The 25900-nt window shown below is 43.6% G+C and overlaps 1 protein-coding gene across 5 annotated transcripts in view; it reads left to right on the forward strand.

Moving 5' to 3' along the window:
• The window catches only part of LOC147110395 (uncharacterized), a 96833-nt gene that overhangs the window by 25477 nt on the left and 45456 nt on the right, over positions 1–25900 (forward strand). For all 5 annotated transcript variants that reach the window (XM_086000370.1, XM_086000373.1, XM_086000372.1 and 2 more), the window contains exons 6-10: positions 235–406; positions 7000–7125; positions 14409–14474; positions 17947–18069; positions 19020–19175. In XM_086000370.1, the coding sequence (XP_085856496.1) occupies positions 235–406; positions 7000–7125; positions 14409–14474; positions 17947–18069; positions 19020–19175 (643 nt within the window). The remainder of the gene's footprint in view (positions 1–234; positions 407–6999; positions 7126–14408; positions 14475–17946; positions 18070–19019; positions 19176–25900) is intronic.

A 25900-nucleotide genomic window follows, 5' to 3' on the forward strand; every position in this document is an offset into this window, starting at 1 on the left:
ACTTACCATGCTATTGTATATGTCACTGGGCTGACATGTTTTCAGCACATGGAGATGGGGAAGGTCCTGAATACTTCAATCTTTGGAGTATGTTGTTTTCCTGTGCTGCCATCTTTGACCTTCATGAAATAAGTAATGACTTAGAAACTGAGTAATTTCTGTTTGACTCTATATTTACTTTGGTGTTATGGAGGGATCATCACCATCTAATGCATACTTTTAATTGTTTTTCAGGTGCCTTATTGCAGACATTTTGGTTAGAACTTGCCTTGGAATATAATAAGTATTTGATGGGGATAATAACCACTCGGAACAGCTTGATTCCGTGTATTTGTATTTGTCACAACCAATTCAAAAGGTTGTGTGAAATGTGCCAGATGAACCATGTTGAGATCCGGTTGTACAGGTAGGACACTGTCAGATCTGAAATCTGTCGTCTTTGTTATCATTTTTAAAATGCCTTGGAGAAATACACTAAGTTGAGGCTTGAGTGCATAATCTAGGCTCACACTTCTAGTACTGAGGGAGTTTTGTACTATCGGAGGTGTTATCTTTTGGATGAGACGTAAAACCGTGGACCCGTCTGCCTTCCAAGTTGGACGTAGAAAATGCCATGACACTATTTCGAAGAAGAGCAGAGGAGTTCTCCCCGGTGTCTTGACCAATATTTATCCCTCAACCATCTCGCCAAAATCGATTAGCTGGTCATCATTTCATTGCTGTTTGTGGGAGCTTGCTGTGCACGAATTGGCTGCCATTTTTCCTACATTACAACAATGACTACACTCGCCACTCCCTGCCAGGCAGCTCCTCCCACACCAAGCCGCTCACCCCACGCCACTCTTCTCGCATCTCCTCCCTATGCCACGCCGCTCCACACCAGGCTGCTGCTCCTTGTGCAGGGCTGATCCTCTCCTCGCCATGCCACACCTCTCTTTCCAGAATGAAACTATGCTACTTGCTTGGGAACCACTAACCTGAAAGTGAGCTCTCGCTTAAAACAACAAACAACAACAACTTACATTTATATAGTGCTTTTAACGTAATAAAATATCCCAAGGCTCTTCACCGGAGCAAAAACAAAATTTGGCACCGAGCCATATAAGGAGATGTTTGGGCAGATGACCAAAAGCTTGGTCAAAGAGGTAGATTTTAAGGAGCATCTTAAAGGAGGAAAGAGAAGTAGAGAGGCAGAGAGATTTAGGGAGGATATTCCAGAGCTTAGGACCTAGGCAGCTGAAGGTACAGCCGCCAGTGGTGGTGATTAAAATCTGGGACGTTCAAGAGGCCAGAATTGGCGGAGCGCAGAGATCTTGGAGGATTATAGGACTGGAGGAGGTTACAGAGATAGGGAGGTGCGAGGCCATGGAGGATTTGAAAACAAGGGTGAGAATTTTAAAATCGAGGCGTTGCTTAACTGGGAGGCAATCTAGGTCAGCAAGCGTAGGGGAGATGGGTGAGTGGGACTTGGTGCGAGTTAGGACACAGGTGGCAGAGTTTTGGTTGACCTCCAGTTTAGAGGGTAAAACTAGGGAGGCCAGCTAGGAGTGCTTTGGAATAGTCCAGTCTAGAGGTAAGGCATGGACGAGGGTTTCAGCAGCAGATAAGCTGAGGCAGGAGATGGAGACTGTCAATGTTATGGAGGTGGAAATGTGCGGCCTTAGTGATGGGACGGATATAAGGTAGGAAGCTCCACTTGTGATCAAATATGACACCAAGGTTGCGAATAGATTTGGTCAGCCTCAGTTGCAATTTTGCTAATTAGGTGCGGTTGGAAATTGATGAATCTCGTTTTGAAAATTATTTCTGTTCAATCATTTATTTTGTGTACAATAATAAACCAGCTTTTTGATTTAGAACCATGTCTCCTCTCACTAGAGTGGTTTCCAGATCAGTAGCCAGTATATGCAACAAGGGTTCCATATTATGATCTCTGGAAAGCTTGTGTCAATTCCAGTGAGCAAATTATAGTGAAAAGGGTGTTCTGTTCAGCCTGTGGACATGGCTACATTGCCAAGTATTGTGTGTGTGTGTGTGTGTGTGTGTGTACACGGTCACACATTGGTTTGTACAGAGCAAGAGCTTGCTTATTGGAGTCGTCCTTGACACAATACAAGAAAGGTGAGTGCCCTAAATCATATCCGCTGTAAAATTAGCAAATTACAGTAGGGATTTATGAAAAGACTAATAGGCCATTAAAATAAGTGTTTTTCTCCTTTTTCAAGAACATAAGAAATAGGAGCAGGAGTAGGCCACATGGCTCTGCCATTCAATAAGATCATGGCTGATCTGCCACCTCAAATCCACTTTCCTGCCCTAACTCCACATCCCGTGATTCCCTTAGTGCCCAAAAATAGGTAGATTTAATTAGGGCAATAGAATCATAGAATGGCTACAGCACAGAAGGAGGCCATTCGGCCCATTGAGCCTGTGCCGGCTCACTGCAAGAGCACTTCAGCTAGTCCCGCTCCCCCACCCTTTCCCCGTAGCCCTGCAAATTTTTTCCCTTCAGGTACTTATCCAATTCCCTTTTGAAAGCCACAATTGAGTCTGTCTCCACCACCCTTTCAGGCAGTGCATTCCAGATCATTACCACTCGCTGCGTAAATGAAGGTTGATTTGTGACTATTTTGTGTTTTATTTGGATTTTCGAACTTTGGCTTCTTTATGATGTTCACTGACATATTAATTAAAGTAGACCTTTAAAAGTGAACCACTTAATCAATGCTTCCTGATATTACCTCATTCACTCTCTTCAACTTTGGTAGTTTCCTGCACTATTGGCTATGATTTCTCTTTTCAAAATCGCCTTCTTTATAATATCCCAGTACAGGAAACTTTGTGCTATCCGGAGGTGAGCTATCTGGCAACCTGGAGCCACCGGCAAAAATCAGCAGCCGTTTTTTATTCTTTTTGTTTTTTTTTTGCTTTGTTTGAACAGTCAAGCTGTGCAAGGTCTGTAGCTATAGCAACAGCTTCAGCTACAGAGCTTGCAGGCCACACCCGAGTGTTTAGAAGCTGTTGCTAAGCAACAGTGTTGTCAAATACGGAGATAAGAATCTCCGTATCTCTCAACATTAACTCTGGAGAGTGCGGCAGTTTTGAGGCAACAGCAGCAGCTCGGTCCCGTGGGTGCCGGATAGCACAAAGTTTCCTGTACTTCAATAGTGTAGCAGAGAACACTGAGCTATGCTGTGTGCTAACACCATTTCAGTGCGCAGTGGCTTACACGCAGTAACGACGCTGTCTGTATGTTCAAGTCCACGTTTGGATTTAGGTGTTCTGCACGTATGTACTTGAACACATACTGTACCTAGACGCAGTGTCGTGACTTTGTGTGGTACAGGAAACTTTGTGCTATCCGGAGGTGAGCTATCCGGCAATCTGGAGCCACCGGCAAAAATCAGCAGCCGTTTTTTATTCTTTTTGGTTTTTTTGCTTTGTTTGAACAGTCAAGCTGTGCAAGGTCTGTAGCTATAGCAACAGCTTCAGCTACAGAGCTTTAGGGCCACACCCGAGTGTTTAGAAGCTGTTGCTAAGCAACAGTGTTTGTTGTCAAATACGGAGATAAGAATCTCCGTATCTCTCAACATTAACTCTGGAGAGTACGACACTTTTTAGGCAACGGCAGCAGCTCGGTCCCATGGGTGCCGGATAGCGCACAGTTTCCTGTACTTGGCATTTTGGGCAAAGACATTAGTTGATGTTGGTTGCAGTTGTGCACACAGCGCAGTGCAAGATATTGGACCGCCTTTTCAGGTGATCTACCTGAATGTTTCCAGAATCAAAAGGCATCAGAAGAAGTATGCTGCACCTTTGGAACTGGCACACTGAAAGATGGCATGGCACAGTGCCAGAGTGATGGTATAAAGACAGCATTAGATTGCACTGTAGCTAATATAATACAAAACGCTACCTGGCCGCCTAATAAACTAAAGACTGAATACATTTTACTGTCTGTTTAGTGTCAATAGCCTTTTAGCAGGATCTGAATGAATAGATCACAGGTTTACATAAATAGTTCTTCTGTTGATTCAGCTGGCTATGGAGGTGAGTAGCTGATCTATACAGACCAGGAAAGTCCCAGGTTTGATCTCCAGACTATGCTGAGTCTGCTGAGGCGGTGATAGGAGTGCTACAGTTAGCTTCAGTGCTCTAGGTAAAAGAGGGGAAACTTGCTAAGGTTTCCTGCTATTGGTTGCTGTACACTGACCTCTGCTGGTAATGCATGTTTATGGCTGTTGGACAAAGCCAAGATCTGGCTGGCTGACACTCGCTTTCTGGGCTCAGACATGAAGTATGGCTGCACGGCCAAGACATTGTCCAGGTCCCTTGGAACTACACCCCAGCATAAGGTCGATACCTTAAATAGAGAGGAGACAATTGGTGGACAAAGGGAAAAGTTTTAAAAATTTGATCATTTATTTGGAATAAGTCGCTAAGTGTGTGTACATTCTGTTCTTAAGATCAGCCTAATTGGTCCAATTGACAATATGCAGCACTGAAAAACTAGATGAATATTATTGTATAGACTTACTAGAATGTGAGTTGAAGTTGTAGATTGACCTTCTAAATGTACTTGAACAGTTGAAATATATTGGTCAAAATTGCATTTTCTACTGTTTGCATTTAGGGCAGATGTGCTTTTTAAAAAAAAAAAAAAAAAAATGTTTCAGCCCAGCACAAATTTATGATGTCCATGTGAGGCTGACTTGGTGATCAAATGGTCAATTATTATATTGAATGAGAAACACTTGTGGTACAGTTAAGAAGTCAGAATTGACAAAAAAAAAAGTAATGGCCTGGATTTTGCATAGATAATAACGGTGAGGCTAACGGCGCTCACTATTATAATGGAGTAAATCGGACAGCAATTTCTGGCGTCTGCACAAGTGCAGTTAACCGTGGAAATCCAGAAGTTGCTGTCAGAGATGGCCCCGCTCCTCCACAGGGTGTGATGTAACAGCCCTCACCGATGGACTCTGCACTGAAATCCATGCAATGGCGTGAACTTGCGGTATTTGCCCACTAGTTCCCCACTAAAGACGCCAGAAAAGTTAGGACTGGTGTATTCGGGGGTAAGTGATTTTTAAAAAATGGCTACTACAGGAAACTTTGTGCTATCCGGCACCGACGGGACCGAGCTGTTGCCGTTCCCTCAAAACTGCCGGACACTCCAGCGCTAATGTTGAAACATACGGAGATTTTCAGCTCCATGTGAATCAACAAACCCTGTTGCTTACAGCTTCTAAACAGTCGGCAAGCGTCTCTAGCTGAAGCTGTTGCTTAGCTACAGACCTTGCAGAGCTTGACTGTTGAGAAAAAAGCAACGAAAAGAAAAAAAACGGCTCCTGATTTTTGCCGGTGGCTCGAGCTTGCTGGACATTTAGTCTCTGGATAACACAGTTTCCTGTACCAAGCATCCTCTCTGGCCCTGAAAATTTAATTTTACAAGTGTGGAGTGTCAATCCTTCAGGAGTTAATTATTGTTGGATATTTAAAAAAAAAAAATGAAAATACATTTTTACTTTTTCTATCTCTCTCTTAATCCCATCTCTTTCCCAATCTTTATTTCGTTTTATGTGCATGATTTAAATCTAATTATACTTCCTGGTTTAGACTCTGCATGCCTCAGTGAGGATTCTTCAGTCTGCTTGAAGAGCCTCGCTGTTTCTTGATCTACTTGCACATCCCCAGTAGAGGGCCCCGAACTAGATCAGCCGCTGGCTTAAAGCAAGTCAATTCAATTCAAATCGCTTTATTGGCATGATAAGGTACATCTTATGTTGCCAAAGCATCAAAATACATTTATGGTTGAACACACAAACGCAGTTCTATTCATACAGTGTATAAACAGGTATATCCCTGAGTGTATAAATATACATTCGCATTATTTATATATACTCTTTTCTTAGGTTTACTGGTTGTCCCTCTGTTCATGGTCACTGCTCAAAAGTCTGCGAAAACTTTGTGGGCAGCTGTCAGCCAAGTGAACAGTGAGCTCCATTCCTTTGCCACTGACTGCAAAATCCAGGCTGTTGTATATCTGATACTATAATGGTACACACCTGGAGCAGGTGTTTATGTGTACTGGTTACAGACGTATGATGTTTCAGACTTTGACTTCCCATCTTAAAATAAATGATTTCTGACCGACAAGCATTTGCTTTTGTATTCAAAAGTATGAAGAGGGCTTAAAGCAGAATTAACAGGTGCAGTTTTGGGATTGTTCAAAAGGAGCTGGTGTAGCGGTAATATGGGTAGTTGTCAACCCCTTATGCTGGATAGTTGATCTGGATTTTTTTTCAAAGAAGCAGCTACTGCCTGTGCTTCAGTGAATACTGCGAAGAGAGTAGGTAAATTAAATCTCCCTGCAGCTTGGGACCTGAGTAGTGATGCGCTATCAATTACTCATAAAAGACGGAGAGTTAGGAGAGTAACTAAAGGCTTTTATTAGCAAAGAACAGAGCATGCCTCTCGTGGTTGACTGGGTTCCAAGAAGGCAGGGGGCTGCAGGTCAATCACCTTTATACCTGGGCCTGTGGGTGGAGCCAGCCGAGACATGTTGAGGCATGCATAGGTACAACAGTGTGCAACAACAACAACAACAGTGAATAACAATAACAGTGGTTTACCACAAGTAGTTCCAACTGCAGCAGCTTAATCTCACTCACCAACATGTTCTATCGCAAAATGTAATTTCCACATTTCAAGTTGTGTAATCTGTGTCTACCTGTTGCCAAATCTTCCCAAACACTGCTGGATACATTTTTCCTCACTAGTCTTTGATGGCGGTTTCCTTTATAGCCAGGCTTTGGTTCTGTCAAGCAGACAATTGGTGTAGCTTTTGAATCTAGCTCTTCATAAATTTGTTCTTTCCTATGTACTCCATTAAAATTTGTAATGCATTCTATTAGCTGGCATAACCTTTTGTTGCAGGGTGTTGTTGTGTGAACAGTTTGAGTGCCTTTTCCTAATGTTATGCCTTTCTTCCCATAGTTACACGCCTGTGTTTAATATGGTGGACAAGTTTCTGCATCAGGCCGAGAAGGAGAAGTCGAAAGCAGCTGCCATAATGATGATTGGGGTGGCAAAAGAAATTCTCCTTCACAAACAACATCCACAGTTAGTTGTCTTTTTTTGTTGTTGTTTTCTTCTGAACTGTTGTTAATTTGACCTGGGGCTCCCTTATTAATGAACCACCAGGTGCCTTTACTAAGACTTGCAGACCAGAAAATCCTGGTTTTGATTCTTGTTAGAAGATCTCAACCAGGACAGCAGTTAGACCTCCATGGTTACCCTCAGTTCCTCTGACTTAAGAAGGGAAAAAGACCAGGGTTTCTACTATTGTTTGCTATGCAATAGCTCCTGGTGTAAAGTGCATGCGTGGACATCTGATGAGGACAGGATCGGGCTTTGCTGTAATATCCTCCACAGTTCAATGTCCTGCTGTCTAGGCTCATGTATGAAGAATGCCAACTTGAGTGAGGTACTGAAGGGCTGCTGCTGCCCATGGTCGTGTACCCAAGCCAGGGGCATTGGTGAGAGAGCACTTGCCCTTTTTCTTGAAGATTTTAAGTTATATTGAATTATAAGAGAGGTGACCTCATTGAAACACGTAAAATTCTTAAAGGGCTTGGCAGGGTGGATACTGGAAGGATATTTCTCCTGGCTGGGGAATCTAGAACTAGGGGTCACAGACTCTGAATAAGGGGTCGGCCATTTAGGACTGAGATGAGAAATTTCTTCACTCAAAGGGTGGTGAATCTTTGGAATTCTCTACCCCAGAGAACTGTGGATGCTCAGTTGTTGAGTATATTCAAGACAGATCGATAAGAGTTTTGGATACTAAAGGAATCCAGGAATGTAGGGATGGTGGAGTTGAGGTAAATGGCAGAGCAGGCTCGAAGGGCCGAACAGAAACATAGAAGATAGGAGCAGGAGTAGGCCATTCGGCCCCTCGAGCCTGCTCCGCCATTCAATGTGATCATGGATGATCATCCAAATTCAGTACCCGGTCCCTGCTTTCTCCCCATACCCCTTGATCCCTTTAGACTTAAGAAATATATCCAACTCCTTCTTGAATATATTTAATGAATTGGCCTCTACTGCCTTCTGTGGTAGAGAATTCCACAGGTTCACCACTCTCTGGGTGAAGAAATTCCTCCTCATTTCTGTCCTAAATGGCATACCCTTTATCCTTGGACTGTGACCCTTGGTTCTGAACTCCCCGACCATCGGGAACATCCTTCCTGCATCTAGTCTGTCCAATCCTGTCAGAATTTTATAAGTTTCAATGAGATCCCCTCTCATTCTTCTAAACTCCAGCGAGTACAAGCCCAATTGACCCAATCTCTCCTCATATGTCATTCCTGCCATCCCAGGTATCAGCCTGGTGAATCTTCGCTGAACTCCTTCCATGGCAAGAACATCCTTCCTCAGATAAGGCGGCCAAAACTGCACACACTACTCAAGATGTGGTCTCACCAAGGCCCTGTACAACTGCAGCAAGACATCCTTGTTCCTGTACTCAAACCCTCTCGCTACGAAGGCCAACATACCATTTGCCTTCTTAACCGCCTGCTGCACCTGCATGCTTACCTTCAGCAACTGGTGCACAAGGACACCCAGGTCTCGTTGCACTTCCTCTTCTCCCAATCTATTGCCATTCAGATAATAATCTGCCTTCCTGTTTTTGCCACCAAAGTGGATAACCTTGTAGGAATTGACGAATTCCTACGAATTATATACAGTTAGCCAGAGTCATTCAGTGGTTCTGCCACAACCTCACATTTATCCACGTTATATTGCTTCTGCCCAATCACCCAACCTGTCCAAATCATCCTAGAGTTTCTCGGCATCCTCCTCACAGCACACACGCCCACCCAGCTTTGTGTCATCTGCAAATTTGGAGATATTACATCTAGTTCCCTTGTCTAGATCATTAATATATATTGTGAATAGCTGGGGTCCAAGACTGATCCCTGTGGTACCCCACTAGTCACTGCCTGCCACTCGGAAAAAGACCCGTTTATTCCAACTCTTTGCTTTCTGTCTGCCAACCAGTTTTCTATCCAAGTCAATACCTTGCCCCCAATCCCATGTGCCTTAACTTTACACGCTAATCTCTTATGCGGGACCTTATCGAAAGCCTTCTGAAAGTCCAAATACACCACAGCCACTGGTTCTCCCTTATCTATTCTACCAGTTACATCCTCAAAAAATTCCAGTAGATTAGTCAAGCACGATTTACCTTTTGTAAATCCATGTTGACTTTGTCCGATCCTGTCACTGTTTTCCAAGTGCTCTGCTATTACATCTTTTATAATGGACTCTAGCATTTTCCCCACTACCGATGTCAGGCTTACCGGTCTGTAATTCCCCGTTTTCTCCCTACCACCTTTTTTGAATAGTGGGGTAACATTAGCTACCCTCCAATCCATGGGAACTGTGCCAGAGTCTATAGCATTTTGGAAGATGACCAGCAATGCATCTACTATTTCTAGGGCCACTTCCTTAAGTACCCTAGGATGTAGATTATCAGGCCCTGGGGATTTATCAGCCTTCAGTCCCATCAATTTCCGTAACACCATTTCCTTACAAATACTGATTTCTTTCAGTTCCTCCCCTTCATCAGACCCTATGTTCCCCGACATCTCTGGGAGGTTATTTGTGTCCTCCTTTGTGAAGACAGAACCAAAATATGTATTTAATTGGTCTGCCATTTCTTTGTTCCCCATTATAAATTCCCCTGATTCTGACTGCAAGGGACCTACGCTTGACTTCACCAATCTTTTTCTCTTCACATATCTATAAAAGCTTTTACAGTCAGTTTTTATGTTCCCTGTAAGCTTACTCTCATATTCTATTTTCCCCTTCTTAATTAATCCCTTTGTCCTCCTTTGTTGAATCCTAAACTGCTCCCAATCCTCAGGTTTACTGCTTTTTCTGGCCAATTTATATGTCCTCTCCTTGGATCTTATGCTATCCCTAATTTCCCTTGTTAGCCATGGTTGAGTCACCTTTTTTGTTTTATTTTTATGCCAAACTGGGATGAACAAATTCTGTAGTTCATGCGGTCTTTGAATGTTTGCCATTGCCTATCCACCGTCAACCCTTTGAGTGACATTCCCCAATCAATCCTACCCAACTCGCGCCTCAGACCATCATAGTTTCCTTTATTTAAATTCAGGACCCTAGTCTCTGAGTCAACTACTTAGAATTCTTCATTAAGATGGAGAATCATCATATTATGATCGCTCCGACCCAAGGGGCCTCGTACAACAAGATTGCTAATTAATCCTTTCTCATTACGTAATACCCAGTCGAAGATGGCCTGATCTCTGGTTGGTTCCTCGACATATTGGTCCAGGAAACCATCCCGTATACACTCCAGGAATTCCTCCTCCACAGTATTGTTACTAATTTGGTTAGCCCAATCTATATGTAGATTAAAGTCACCCATGATGACTGCTGTGCCCTTATTGCACGCTTCTCTAATTTCCCTTTTAATGCCATCCCCAACCTCCGCATTACTGTTTGGAGGTCTATATACCACTTCCACTAACGTTTTCTGCCCCATGGTATTTCTCAGTTCTACCCATACAGATTCCACATCATCAGAGCTAATATCCTTCCTTACAGTTGTGTTAATCCCTTCTTTAACCAGCAATGCTACCCCAGCTCCCTTTCCTTTTTGCCTATCTTTCCTGAATATTGAATACCCCTGGATGTTGAGTTCCCAGCCTTGGCCACCCTGGAGCCATGTTTCCGTAATCCCAATCAAATCATATTCATTTACCTCTATTTGCGCAGCTAATTCATCCACCTTATTCCGAATGCTCCTCGCATTAAAACACAGTCTTCAGGCTTGTTTTTTTAATGCTCTTAGACCTATTAGAATTATTATTTACTGTGGCCATTTTTGATTTAAACCGTTGATTTCTCTGACTGCCACTTTTGTTTTTCTCCTTCCTATCTTTTGCTTTTATCCTTGTTTCCTCTGTCCCCCTGTTCAGGTTCCCAACCCCCTGCCATTTTAGTTTAAACCCTCCCCCAGAGCACTAGCAAACACTCCCCCTAGGACATCGATCCCGGCCCTGCCCAGGTGCAAACCGTCCGGTTTGAACTGGTCCCACCTCCCCCAGAACCGGTTCCAATGTCCCAGGAGTTTGAATCCCTCCCCCTTGCACCATTCCTCTAGCCACGTATTCATCTGAAATATCCTTCTATTTCTACTCTGACTAGCACGTGGCACTGGTAGCAAACCTGAGATTATTACCTTTTGAGGTCCTATTTTTTAATTTACCTCCTAACTCCCTATATTCAGCTTTTAGGACCTCATCCCATTTTTTACCTATATCGTTAGTGCCTATATGCACCACAACAACTGGCTGTTCACCCTCCCCTTCCAAAATGTTCTGTAGCCGCTCTGAGACATAACAAGTAGGAGCAGGAGTAGGCCATACGGCCCCTCGGGCCTGCTCCGCCATTCAATAGGATCATGGCTGATCCGAACTTAGACTCATGTCCACTTCCCTGCCCGCTCCCCGTAACCCCTAATTCCCTTATCCGCTAGGAAAGTCTCTTATCTCCGTTTTAAATTCTTGACCCTTGCACCAGGGAGGCAACACACCATCCTGGAGTATCGTTTGCGGCCGCAGAAACGCCTATCTATTCCCCTTAAAATAGAATCCCCTATTACTATAGCTCTCCCGCTCTTTTTCCTCCCATCCTGTGCAGCAGAGCCACCCCTGGTGCCAGGAAGTTGGCTGCTGCTGCCTTCCTCTGATAAGCCATCCACCCCAACAGTACTCATTTCCCCCCCCCCCCAACAGTACTCAAAGTGGTGTATCTGTTTGAGAGGGGTATTGCCACAGGGGACCCCTGTACTACCTGCCTGCGCCTAGTACTCTGTCTGTTGGTCACCCCTTCCCTTTCTGCCTGTCCAACCTTTGCCTGCGGTGTGACCAACTGCTTAAACATGTTATCCACGAATTCCTCAGCATCCAATTGCAGCTCCAGCACCGCAATGCGGTCTGCCAGTAGCTGCAGCTGGATACACTTCCCGCACACATCTGTGTCCCCGAGTTCCCACATAGCGCAGGAGGAGCATGCCATGAGGCCGAGCTTTCCTGTCATGACTTGCCCTTTAATTAATTCAAATTAAATTAAATCAAATCAATCCCACCAATTACACTACAGTTAAATGATATACTTAAGGGCCCTGGTTTACCAACAGTCCCCGCTACACCACAGAGACCGTTAAAAACTATAAACCAGAGTTAAAGTTTAAAAAGAGAGAAATACTCACCAACCAATCACTTACCTGCTTCCTGGTGACGTCACACTTTGATTACTTTTTACTTCCCTCCCTCTGAGCTCGGAGACTGGTATGCCTCTCGAGCCTCGCCGCCGTTTAAATTTGCCGCCGTTTAAATTTACCGCCGCTGCCTCGCTCCAATCAGGTCCGCAGTGGGGCCTCTCGAGCCTCGCCGCCGTTTGACCTACTCCTACTCCTATTTCTTGCGTTCTTATCTTATCCCTATATAGATGCTATTAAGCCCCCTAACTAACCTCCGCTGAAGGGACCGTGGGATTTTTGGTTGATCAGAGACCCCAGCTCCCTGCATCATCATTCCAAGAGAATGCACACAACTTTAACTCTCCCTTCATCCAATGCCCAGTGAGCTATCTGAACCACCCTCCTCCACCAACCCTCAATGTAGTGTGCTAACAAATTGTTTAAACATCTTGAGTTCCTTACTATGTTCATCTGCAAGTGCCACATAAGTTAACCTGTAACGTGTCATTAACCCAACAAAGCAGGTAAACCTTGCTGAATTCAGTTAAGATCTTTATTAAAGAAAATTACCACTTAAGCTATTACATTTATTTATTCCTCAAGTTTTATTTTCTTGTGTTCTTCTGCCACCTCACTGTATTTTCTCTGGTGGGACTGAGAAGCTGACTTCATTCTAGGGCTTTGACAGTGTTGGCCTGTAACTGGCTGCTAGGAGTTATGACTGAGTGGGAAAACGTGACTTGCCCTTAGCATGTATTCTCCTGTCTTCCCTCCACTTTCTCTTCCACCCTACTGCCCCTTCCCCCAATCCACAGGACTGGAGACAGAGAAAGGAACAAGTCGGAGACCTTTTTTACCCCCCTTGTCTCTCCAGAAGATGTTGACTCTGGACTGGGATAGGATTCCACAGGCACTGCTTGCTGTCTGGTGACTTGCCCAAGTGACAGTTATGCACTGTTGAGACCCTATGCACAGTGAATATCAGCTGCTTATTTAGATATGGGTGGCCTCACAGCTAACCCTATCCTGCCCTCGCTTGTTGGCCGCAAGCATTTCCAGGAGTTGCTGGATAGCAATCTGGTGGAGGCTCTTTTTTTGCCCCCCTTCTAAAACAGATTCTAAATGGAGCATCCCTACCAATGCCCAGCTGAGATCAGTACAGAAAACGAGTGAACCTGGAACCTCCCTGGTCTGTATCTTCTTAGGCAGTCCCTCGGAACCGAGGATGACTTGCTTCCACATTAAAAATGAGTTCTCAGGTGACTGGTCCAATGCGGGACCTACAGTCTCTATCACAGGTGGGGAAGACGGTCCAACACCGCCTTCAGTGTTCCAGTGCAACCTGAGGAAGAGTGTGTTTGAAGACCAGGACCTTAAACCTGGCACTAAGCTCATGGTCTACAGAGCAGCAGTGATACCCGTATAATCTCAGCTGCTCATGGATAAACTTGCTGAGCTATTGAGGGCCTTTACTAAAGTCTGTTCAATCACACACAAATAGAATTGGTCAAAAAAATTGTCCAGCTCCATCCCATTCGGGATACAGTGGAACTTTCTTTCGTTCCTTCTCAAAGTAACAAAGCCAAAACAAATCTTCCCAAATTCAAAGTGATGATTTAAAGCAGTAAATAACCTTCGGAGATTCCCAACTCTGTGCACTGTAAATAATAATTCATGGGTGGGGGCCATGCCCAAAGGAATTTCTACTGCTTGAAGCGTAGTGAGTGCATGCTGTGCTCAGAATTGACTATTCCACACATTCATATCCAATCAAAAAGTGCAGTATAATTTTAACTTACAAATATGTGTTCATAATCAAGTTATGAACAGCGCAGCAGCTAATGTATATCCTAGTCTGCCTTTGGGCTGGTTAATGGAATCTTCCTAATGCTGCTTGCTGTATAATTTCTCTCTTCTGGCTATTGTATATCTGAACAGCCTGTTACATAGTAACTGATTGCAGGCCCCTGTTCCTGCAACAAATCACAACAGGACAAGGTCATTTCTGCCATCCCTATACAGCACTGTCTAGAAAAATACTTATTTTTCCTATTTTGCTATAAACAAGTTTTTTGCCCAATTCATCTACTTCGTGTTTTAACAGGGAAGTTTTCAACAAAGATGACCAGACCTCAACTCCGAGACAGGCTGTACCAATTTTTATGCACAGGTAAGATGTGCATGTGTATTTAATTTATATAAAAGTGCTAATCATGCACAGCGTGATACTTTTCAGGTGGGATTCCATTAGAATTGGGAGTTCTGGTAAAGTATCTCCTCACAAATTGTTAACCGTACTCTCGTTCAGATGCTGACGGGCATTTTCAGCATTTCTGTTTTGTAATTAGATTTCCAGCACTTGTAATTTTTCTTTTTGTCTGTGTATTGTAATACCATGTACACACAAGCTGGTTCCATGTTGTAAAGTCTGTGCATTTCCAGGTCATGGTTTCCTTGGTTAAGCCACTTCAGAACATGCATAATCTGCAACTGCCCCCTTTTCATGTCCTGTTCTATTACGCCAGTTGAAACTTGCTTGCAGTTACCAGTATGAAAAGATGCACTACAACAAGAAACTAAATGAGGGTTTTAAAGGCGCGATGTAAATGCAAGTTGTTAACTTTCACTTGATTTTATTCCACTCTACTGAGCACCACATTGTGATGTGACATTCCTTGACTGCCAAATTCAACTGCCTGAGTTGCCTGTTTGTGCTTAATGTCTACTTGATGACTTTGGGGCAATTTTCAGCTATCACCGGGTGAAAAATAGGCGATGGCGACTTGGCAGTCCGTGTTACACCGTGCGGGATTGTTGATGTCAATTGTGGGTCGGCGCTCAAATTTCTAGCCGAGTAGTAAGCCTGAGGATTAGGAGGATTTTAGAATTCAGCAAAGGAGGACCAAGAAATTGATAAAGAAAATAGTTTACTTTCATATTCTAACGAGACATAAAAACAGACTGTAAAAGCTTCTATCTATAGGTATGTAAAAAGGAAAAGATTAGCAAAAGTAAATGTGGGTCCCTTACTGGCTGAAACAGGACAAGTTATAATGGGGAATAAGGAAATGGCAGCGAAATTAAACAAATCCTTTGTGTCTGTCTTCACGGAAGAAGACGCAAAAAACTTCCCAGAAATAGTGGAGAACCAAGGCTCTAGCGAGAATGAGGAACTGAAAGAAATTAGTACAGGTAGACTACCCTTTATCCGAACTTCCGAAAACCGAAACCCTCTATAAAAACCCGAAGGTTTTTTCGTTCAGCGTAAGTTTTAGAGGGTTCCGGTTTCGGAAGTTTGGATAAAGGGTAAGTCGTGCGCACGACCCCCCGCGGACCCCGACCCCCGCCGACTTACGCTGAGCGTCAGCGTAAGTCGTGCGCACGACCCCCCGCCGACACCCCCCCCCCCTCCCCCGCCGGCCCCAACCCCCACCAACTTACGCTGAGCGTCAGCGTAAGTCGTGCGCACGGCCCCGACCCCCGCCGACCCTGACCCCCGCCCCCCCGCCGACCCACCATCCGAAATTCTCCGAAAACCGAAACACGGCTGGTCCCGAGGTTTTCGGATAATCTACCTGTATTAGTAAAAAAAAAAGCATTGGAGAAATTAATGGGACTGAAAGCCGATAAATCCCCTGGACCTGATGGCCTACATCCCAGGGTTTTGAAAGAGATGGTTAGAGAGATAGTGGATGCACTGGTTGTTATTTTCCTAAATTCCATAGATTCTGGAACGGTTCCTGTGGATTGGAACCCCACTATTTTAAGAAAGGAGGGAGGGAGAAAAGGGTGACCGACAGACCAGTTAGCCTGACATCAGTAGTAGGGAGAATGCTAGAATCTGTTATTAGGATGTGGTAACGGGGCACTTGGAAAATAATAATAGGATTGGGCAGAGTCAACATGGATTTATGAAAGGGAAATCGTGTTTGACAAATCTGTTAGAAATTTTTGAGGCTGTTAATTGATTGTTTTCTGTCCATTAACCAGAGAGTAGGAATAAATGGGTCATTTTCGGGTTGGCAGGCTGTAACTAGTGGGGTACCGCAAGGATCAGTGCTTGGGCCTCAGCAATTCACAATCTAACATCAATGATTTGGATGAAGGGACCAAATGTAATATATCCAAGTTTGCTGATGATACAAAGCTGGGTGTGAATGTAAGTTGTGAAGAGGATGCAAGGAGGCTTCAAGGGGATATAGACAGGCTAAGTGAGTGGGCAAGAACATGGCAAATGGGATATAATGTGGAGAAATGTGAAGTTATCCACTTTGCTAGGAAAAATAGAAAAGCAGAGTATTTTTAAAATTTTTAGATTGGGAAATGTTGGCGTTCAGAGGGACCTGGGTGTCCTTGTACACGGATCACTGAAAGTTAATATGCAGGTACAGCAAGCAATTAGGAAAGCAAATGGTATGTTGGCCTTTATTACAAGAGGATTTGAGTATAAGAGTAAAGACGTCTTACTGCAATTATATAGGGCCCTGGTGAGACCACACCTGGAGTACTGTGTACAGTTTTGGTCTCTTTACCTCCTTTACCAGGGAGGATATACTTGCCATAGAGGGAGTGCAACAAAGGTTCACCAGACTGGTTCCTGGGATGGGGGGATTGTCCTATGAAGAGAGATTGAGTAGACTAGGCCTATATTCTCTCGCGTTTAGAGGAATGAGAGGTGATCTTATTGAAACATATAGAATTCTTACAGGGTAGCTGCAGGGAGGATGTTTCCCCTGGCTGGGGAGTCTAGAACACGGGGTCACAGTCTCAGAATAAGGGGTCGGCCATTTAGGACTGAGATGAGGAGAAATTTCTTCACTCGGAGGGTGGTGAATCTTTGGAATTCTCTACCCCAGAGGGCTGTGGAGGCTCAGTTGTTGAGTATATTCAAGACAGAGATCGGTAGATTTTTGGATATTAAGGGAATCGAGGAATATGGGGATAGTGCAGGAAAGTGGAGATGAGGTAGAAGATCAGCCATGATCTTATTGAATAGCGGAGCAGGCTAGAGGGACCGAATGGCCTACTCCTGCTCCTATTTCTTATGTTCTTATAGAATCTTACAGCACCGCAGAAGTCCATTCGGCCCATTGCGCCTGTGCTGGCTCTTTGAAAGAGCTTTACTCCCTGGCTCTTTCCCCATAGCCCTGCCAAGTTTTTCCTTTTCAAATATTTTTTTGCCAATTATGTTAAATCTGTGGTTAGCGACCCACCCGCCAGTAGAAACAGTTTCTCCTTATTTACTCTTGTCAGAACCCCATCTCATTTTGAACACCTCTATTAAATTTCCCCTTAACTTTCTCTCTTCTATGGAGAACAATCCCAGATTCTCTAGTCTCTCCTGCTCATTTTCTGCCAGCAACAGTGGTTTGATGCTTGTATCATGGAAGACTAAATGTCCAAGCTTCAGAATACAACATACAGATGTAAAACTGAAAGAAGTATATAAAGTCCCGCAGAGTTGGAAATCAGGCTATTGTCAGAATAAGTATTATCCATGGAATTTCGCTTGGATGGAAGCAAGAAGAAATCGGGATCAGACTAGTCAAATACTTTCTCTTGTAGTTGTACTTGTTTATCACTGCTGTTAAGGCATGGTGGCAGCACGCTTTACTTCGTATGGTTTTATTTTTGTTTTGCAGAATCACCAATTCGTTGCAGAGAATGCTTGTATTGAGTGATTTCCCCCCTTATCTATTTAACACGTTGAAAGCCTTCTATAAATCCCTTGCACTTCCTTCTTACTGCTATGTCTTTACTAATAGGTGAGTGTTTCTGTTATAAATCTGTGATATTAAAATATGTGCTTGGGAATGCTTTAATTTTAATCTGGGTGGGCAGCCACCATTTAAATAGGAGGAGAAAACCGTGAGTTGCTGCCTTCTCAAAAACTTTCATGGAAGTACCAATGTGGGTTCCACTTGGTGGCCTTGGCCTTTTCTATTGTTCTACCTCCCTGATGAAAGGGATCTTCTCTGCCGCTATTGGGTATCCCACTTAAAAACACGGCCATTTCCAAACTAACTGGACTTTGCTGTCCTTGCAACTGCAACATAGTTGGGAGGTGGAAAGGGGGGATAAAATGAGAAGCAAATAGAGAAAAGATTTAATGAAACTCTGGTGTATAAAAGATGTCCAGTTAAGTCATCTGGATGAGGAACAGGAACTTGGTATCATTAATGCAACAAATGCGTCAAAGGGGAAAATGCAGTCTTTCTTTCTGGGGTGAATCTTCCCATCAATGCTCCTGTTAAAATCATAATTAAAAAGAATTATGATCAATATCCTTTAAGCTTCTGCCTTTCTGTTAATTTTTATTGATTGATTGCAATACTCTTTTAATGATCTCAACGTTCCACCAAGCGGCCACGCACCAATCGGGAGGTCCCGCGCAGGCCGTTCACCAGCCGCTGCCGCTGGAAGAGATACCACGCATGCGCAGCCGCGCAGCAAATTTAAAGGGCCCACGCAGGAAAAAAAATTAGAGGGAACATTGATTACAATCAGTCCCAACTTTAATACATTCAAGTTTTTTATAAAAGAACTTGAGTTGGTACGAGAGCAAAATACGTTCTACAGTACAGTTTTGCTGATTCTGTACATTTTTAAAAATAAGTTTTATAAGATGCTTGCTGATTACATTTCTTGTTTTTATAGTATAATTTAGTCACTTGTCCTCCAGAAAGATAACTCTTCAGAGTGTGTTTGTTCACAGTCTCAATGTGCTGTCCTGGGACGACCATTTCCTGACCTCCATCCTAAGGGGTCAAAATATCACCGGGCACCGACAGAAGAAAGGCAGAAAGGAAATGTTATGGGAGGATCTCCTTGTAGTGCACGCACGGGTGGAAAGAATGGAGGCAAGACAAGAGTATGTTTCTTTTATTTAAAGTTAATTCCATGCTGCTGCAACCAATAGCGAAGTGTGTGGCTTTTTTTTCTTGTAACTGATTTTTTTTTAAAGCGTAATTTGACATTTTCTTTTGTGTTCCATTTTTAAGGTCCTTTTAAAATAGAGGTGATTATGGGGTGAAACAGTCGATTTCTCTCTACCTTGTCCCATCTCTTCCCAATTTTTAAAGAACCCTGATAGAAACGGACAGCTTATGGTGGTTGAGTGGTCTAGAACAAGGGGACCTGGATCTAAGATTAAATGTAAGAGGTTTAGGACAGCGAGCAGGAGAAACTTTTTGCACAGAGTTGGTGTTTGAAGCAGAGACCATGTCAAGTTAAGAATAGGTTAGATAGATGGCTAAAAGAAAGGGAGATAGAGATATGGGAATAGGGTGGGCACATGATATTAGGACTACTGTTTGTGTGGAGGATAAACACCAACAGGGATGGGCCGAACAGCCTGTTGGTATGTTGTAATGCTATGCTTGCTGTCGAGGTTTTGGCAAGGTACTGGTGCCCATGGAACAGTATCCAGCAAGGAGTCAATATCTTGAGAAAAAATGGGTGGAGGAAAAACTGCTGTGTCTGAAATAAAAACAGAAAATGCTGGAAATACTCAGCAGGTCAGGCAGCATCTGTGGAGAGAGAGAAACAGAGTTAACGTTTCAGGTCGATGACCCTTCGCCAGAACTGGAAAAAGCTGGAGATGGAACAGATTTTTAAGCAAGTGTAGGTGGGAGAGGGGAGGACAGAACAAAAGGGAATGTCTGTGATAGGATGGAAGGCAGGAGAGATTAAGACAAAAGGGATGATGGTGCAAGGCAAAAGGAGATGGTAATGGGACAAGTTAAGAAACAAAAGATGACTCTAGATGAAGTGTAAATGGCAATGGCAGAATGATCGACAGCTGCCATGTAAGAGAAAAAAAATGAAATAAAAGATGGGGGCAGAGGTTATGGTCTGAAATTGTTGAACTTGCTGTTGAGTCCAGAAGGCTGTAAAATGCCTAATCAAAAGATGAGGTGCTGTTCCTTGAGCTTACGTTGAGCTTCATTGGAACAGTGCAAGAGGCCGAGGACGGTGAGGTCCGAGTGGGAGTGGAGCGGAGAATTAAAGTGACAGGCGACCGGAAGCTCATGGTCACCCTTACAGACTGATCGGAGGTGTTCCGCAAAGCGGTCACCCAATCTGCATTTGGTCTCCCCAATGTAGAGGAGACCACATCGTGAGCAGCGAATACAATATACTAAGAAGAAAGGCAGAAGTACTTCTTGCAATGATGGAGATTACAGAGATAGGGACGGGCGAGGCCATGGAGGGATTTGAAAACAAGGATGAGAATTTTGAAATCGAGGCGTTGCTTAACCGGGAGCCAATGTAGGTCAGCGAGCACAAGGTTTTATTTTTTTGCTGGAAATCAAAGTTCCAGTAGTTGTTGAAGTAAAATATCTGTAATTGCTATGGGATTCTAATAGCATTCAGTCACTTAAATAGTCAAGCCAGACGTTGATACAAATGCCTCATTAGCTTGGCATGGTGCAGAAGATTGCCTGGACATCCCTCCCCATTGTTACTGACTGATATATTGTGGAACAAATCTAGTACATAACATAAGAAATAGGAGCAGGAGTAGGCCAATCGGCCCCTCGAGCCTGCTCCACCATTCAATAAGATCATGGCTGATCTGATCCTAACCTCAAATCTTCTATCACTCTCCATCCCACCCGAACCCATGTGATCTCCTGGGAGAGGCGAAAAACCAGATAAAAAACCCAATGGCCAATTTGGGAGAAAAAATCTGGGAAATTCCTCTCCGACCCATCTAGACGATCGAAACTCTTCCAGGAGATCACTCTGTCCCTATATTTTCTACAGTACTTACCTTCTGTAAAGGCGATCTCCACCCCAGCCAGGAACAGGGATAAAACCATCTCCTGAAATCTAACACAGAATTAGAACACAAGAAGTAGGAGCAGAACCAGGCTACACGGCCCCTGGGCCCGCTCCATTACCCACAGGGCCATGACCATTCCGAACCTAGACTCATGTCCAATTTCCTGTCCGCTCCCCGTAACCCTTAATTCCCTTTACTTCTAGGAAACTATTTCTGTTTTAAATTTATTTAATGATGTAGCTTCCACAGCTTTCTGGGGCAGCAAATTCCACAAACCTACCACCCTCTGAGTGAAGAAGTTTCTCCTCATCTCAGTTTTGAAAGAGCAGCCCCTTATTTTAAGATTATGCCCCCTAGTTCTAGTTTCACCCATCATTGGGAACATCCTCACCGCATCCACCCGATCAAGCCCCTTCACAATCTTATATGTTTCAATAAGGTCGCCCCTCATTCTTCTGAACTCCAATGAGTAGAGTCCCAATCTACTCAACCTCTCCTCATATGACCACCCCCTCATCCCCGGGATTAACCGAGTGAACCTTCTTTGTACTGACTCGAGAGCAAGTATGTCTTTTCTTAAGTATGGACACCAAAGCTGTATGCAGTATTCCAGGTGCGGTCTCACCAATACCTTGTATAACTGCAGCAATACCTCCCTATTTTTATATTCTATCCCCCTAGCAATGAAAGCCAACATTCCATTGGCCTTCTTGATCACTTGCTGCACCTGCATACTAACTTTTTGAGTTTCGTGCACCAGGACCCCCAGATCCCTATGTACTACAGTACTTTCCAGTTTCTTGCCATTAAGATAATAACTTGCTCTATGATTTTTTTCTGCCAAAGTGCATAACCTCACACTTTCCAGTATTGTATTCCATCTGCCAAATCTCTGCCCAGTTACTTAGCCTGTCTATGTCACTTTGCAGGTTTTTTATGTCCTCACTCACTACTTTCCCTCCCATCTTTGTATCATCTGCAAACTTTGATATGTTACACTCGGTCCCCTCCTCCAAATCGTTAATATAGATTGTAAAGAGTTGGGGACCCAGCACTGACCCCTGCGGAACACCACTAGTTACTGATTGCCAGTCTGAGAATGAACCATTTATCCCAACTCTCTGCTTTCTGTTAGAGAGCCAATTCTCCACCCACGCCAGAATATTACCCCCAATCCCGTGATTTTTTATCTTGAGCAATAATCTTTTGTGTGGCACCTTGTCAAATGCCTTTTGGAAGTCTAAATACACTACGTCCACTGGTTCTCCTTTATCCACCCTGTATATTACTTCCTCAAAGAACTCGAGCAAATTTGTCAAACATGACTTCCCCTTCATGAAACCATGCTGAGTTTGTCGTATTAAATTATGTTTATCCAAATGTCCCGTTACTGTCTCCTTAATAATGGACTCTAACATTTTACCAACCACAGATGTTAGGCTAACAGGTCTATAGTTTCCAGCCTTCTGCCTACTACCCTTTTTAAATAAGGGTGTTACATTAGTAGTTTTCCAATCTGCCGGGACCTTTGCTGAGTCCAGGGAGTTTTGGAAAATTATTACCAATGCATCCACAATCCCTACCGCCACTTCCCTCAAGACCCTAGGATGTAAGCCATCAGGTCCAGGGGATTTATACGGCTTAAGTCCCATTATTTTACCAAGTACCACTTCCTTAGTGATTTTAATCATATTTAGCTCCTCTTCCCCCTAGAGCCCCCTGTTTGTCCAGTGTTGGGATATTCTTAGTGTCCTCTACCGTAAAGATTGATACAAAATATTTGTTCAGCGTTTTTGCCATCTCCATGTTTCCCACCATTAATTTCCCAGTCTCATCCTCTAAGGGACCAACATTTACTTTAGCCACCCTTTTTCTTTTTATATAACTATAGAAACTTTTGCTATCTGTTTTTATATTTTTTGCTAATTTACTTTCATAATCTATCTTCCCTTAATCAATCTTTTAGTTATTTTTTGCTGTCTTTTAAAGACTTCCCAATCGTCTATCTTCCCACTAGATTTGGCTACCTTATATGCCCTTGTTTTTAGTCGGATACTATCCTTAATTACTTTACTTAGCCACGGATGGCTATCTTTTCTTTTACACCCTTTTTTCCTCCGTGGAATATATATTTTTTGGAAGTTGTAAAATAACTCCTTAAATGTACACCACTGATCATATACCGTCTTACCCTTTAATCTATTTTCCCAGTCCACTCTAATCAATTCCGCTCTCATACCTTCATAGTCTCCTTTATTCAAGCTCAGCACGCTTGTTTGAGATCCAACCTTCTCACCCTCTACTTGAATATGGAATTCAACCATGTTATTCACTCATTCCAAGGGGATCCTTTACTGGGACATTTTTAATTAATCCTGTCTCATTACACAGGACCAAATCTAAGGTTGCTTGCCCCCTGGTCGGTTCAGTTACATACTGCTCAAGAAACCCATCCCTAATACACTCAATGAACTCATCCTCAAGGCTGCTCTACCCAATTTGATTTGTCCAGTTAATATGATAGTTAAAATCCCCCGTAATTATAGCTGTTCCCTTATTACAAGCCTCAACTATTTCCTGATTAATACTCCGTCCAACAGAGTTGCAACTGTTCGGAGGCCTATAGACTACGCCCACTAGTGTTTTTTTCCCCTTATTATTCCTTATCTCTACCCAAACTGTTTCACTATCCTGCTCCTTTGACCCAATATCATTTCTCTATTATAGTGATTCCTTCCTTTATTAACATAGCCACCCCACCTCCCCTCCCTTCCTGCCTGTCCTTCCTGATTGTTAAATAACTTGGTATGTTTAATTCCCAGTCATGGTCAGCCTGCAGCCATGTTTCTGTAATGGCCACAAGATCATATCCATATGTAGTTATTTGTGCCGTTAACTCATTCATTTTGTTAGGAATGCTACGTGCATTCAGATAAAGAACTTTGAAATATGTTTAGTGACACTTAGTTCCTGTTTTTTCCCCTTTTACTACTTTACCTTTTACTCCATACCTTCTGTCCCTTCCTGACATGTTCTGTTTTTTAATTTCCCCACTGCTACCTAAGTCTATGACCTTCTCCGTTGTCATTTCTGTTATTTGCTCTCTAGAAACCTCCCCCCCACTAATTAGTTTAAAGCCCTCTCTACAGCCCTAGTTATATGATTCGCCAGGACTCTAGTCCCAGCACTGGCCAAGTGGAGTCCGTCCCAACGAAACGGCTCCCTCCTGTCCCAGTACTGGTGCCAGTGTCCCAAGAAGCAAAACCCATTTCTCCCACACCAGTCTTTGAGCCACGCATTTAACTCTTTAATTTTATTTATCCTAGCCAAATTCGCTCGTGGCTCAGGTAATAACCCAGAGATTATTACCCTTGAGGTTCTGTTTTTTAATTTGACCCCTAGCTGCTCATACTCCTTTAACAGAACCTTCTTCCTTGTCCTATCTACGTCGTTTGTACCAACATGGACCACGACAACTGGATCCTCCCCCTCCCACTCCAAGTTTCTTTCCAGCCCAGAAGAGATATCCTTAACCCTGGCACCGGGCAGGCAACACAGCCTTCGGGACTCCCGCTCTTGACTGCAGAGAACCCTATCTATCCCCCTAATGATACTATCCCCTACCACTACAACATTTCTTTTTACTCCCTCCACTTGAATGGCCCCCTGTACCACGGTGCTGTGGCCAGGTTGCTCATCCTCCCTGCAGTCCCCGCTCCTGCCCTCACAGGGAGTAAGAACCTCAATCCTGCTTGACAAGAGCAAGGGCTGCGGCTCCTTCAACACTACACCCTGGATCCCTGTACCTTCCTCACTCGTAGTCACACCGTCCTGTCCCTGACCACGGAATACATCTGCAGTAATTAATTTCATAGGTGTGACCACCTCATGAAACAGAGTGTCCAGGAACTTCTCCCCCTCCCTGATGTGTCGCAGTGTCTGAAGCTTGGTCTCAAGCTCTTTAACATGGAGCTTGAGTTCCTCTAGCAGCAAACACTTATCGCAAATGTAATCACCGTGAGCCTCAATGGGGTCCACCAGCTCCCACATTTCGCAACAGTGACACATCACCTGTTCACCCATATCTGTGTAATTAATTAAATTTCTTCTTATTAGTTATGAAGACCCTCTGCCCTGATATATAGATGATAATATTACACCACTATTTAATAGGACTTACCAACTTAAAGGTATAGAAGAGAAGGAAGAGAACCTACCAACCAGCTGATCACCAACCTCCCTCGTGGAAGCTGTCTGGGGGACCTGTCCGGTTAAATTGTCTTACTGCTCCACGTCCGCAGTGTTGGATTAGCCTGAGAGGGAAGCAAAACAGAGCAACAAGCACCCCCTCACCTCCCACTTGCCCGAAGTCTGCCACTTACCAAACTCTACTTATACTCAATGCGACCGCACTCAGCCTGCAGCTCTAAGCCCGCCCCTTTTTATACCCGGATTCTACTTCCGGTTTCAACTCCACAACAGCTTAATTTACTCTTTAAAAAAAATTAAAAATAAATAAATAAAAAATTAAACTTACTTCAAATAATTCACTTTTTTACTGTGTAGATTTTAGCTGGGAATTTGCTTTCAGCTTGCCATCTTTTACAAAATGTGCTGCAAAGAATTCCTCCTTCTCTGCAGGTCCTGGGACCTAGAAGATACTTTTAAAAAATGCATCTGGTTTTACAGAGCAGGTTCTGCTTCTACGAAGTGGCACATTGACGGTGCCTGGTGTTTTATAGGCCAGACATACTGCATTAATTCAACACTGAGATCCCACAGTGTGATGCACAATCTACAATATGACT

Source organism: Somniosus microcephalus, chromosome 11, assembly GCF_052327205.1.
Source record: "Somniosus microcephalus isolate GS21.2 chromosome 11, FLI_Smic_1.0, whole genome shotgun sequence".
Lineage (NCBI taxonomy): Eukaryota > Metazoa > Chordata > Chondrichthyes > Squaliformes > Somniosidae > Somniosus > Somniosus microcephalus.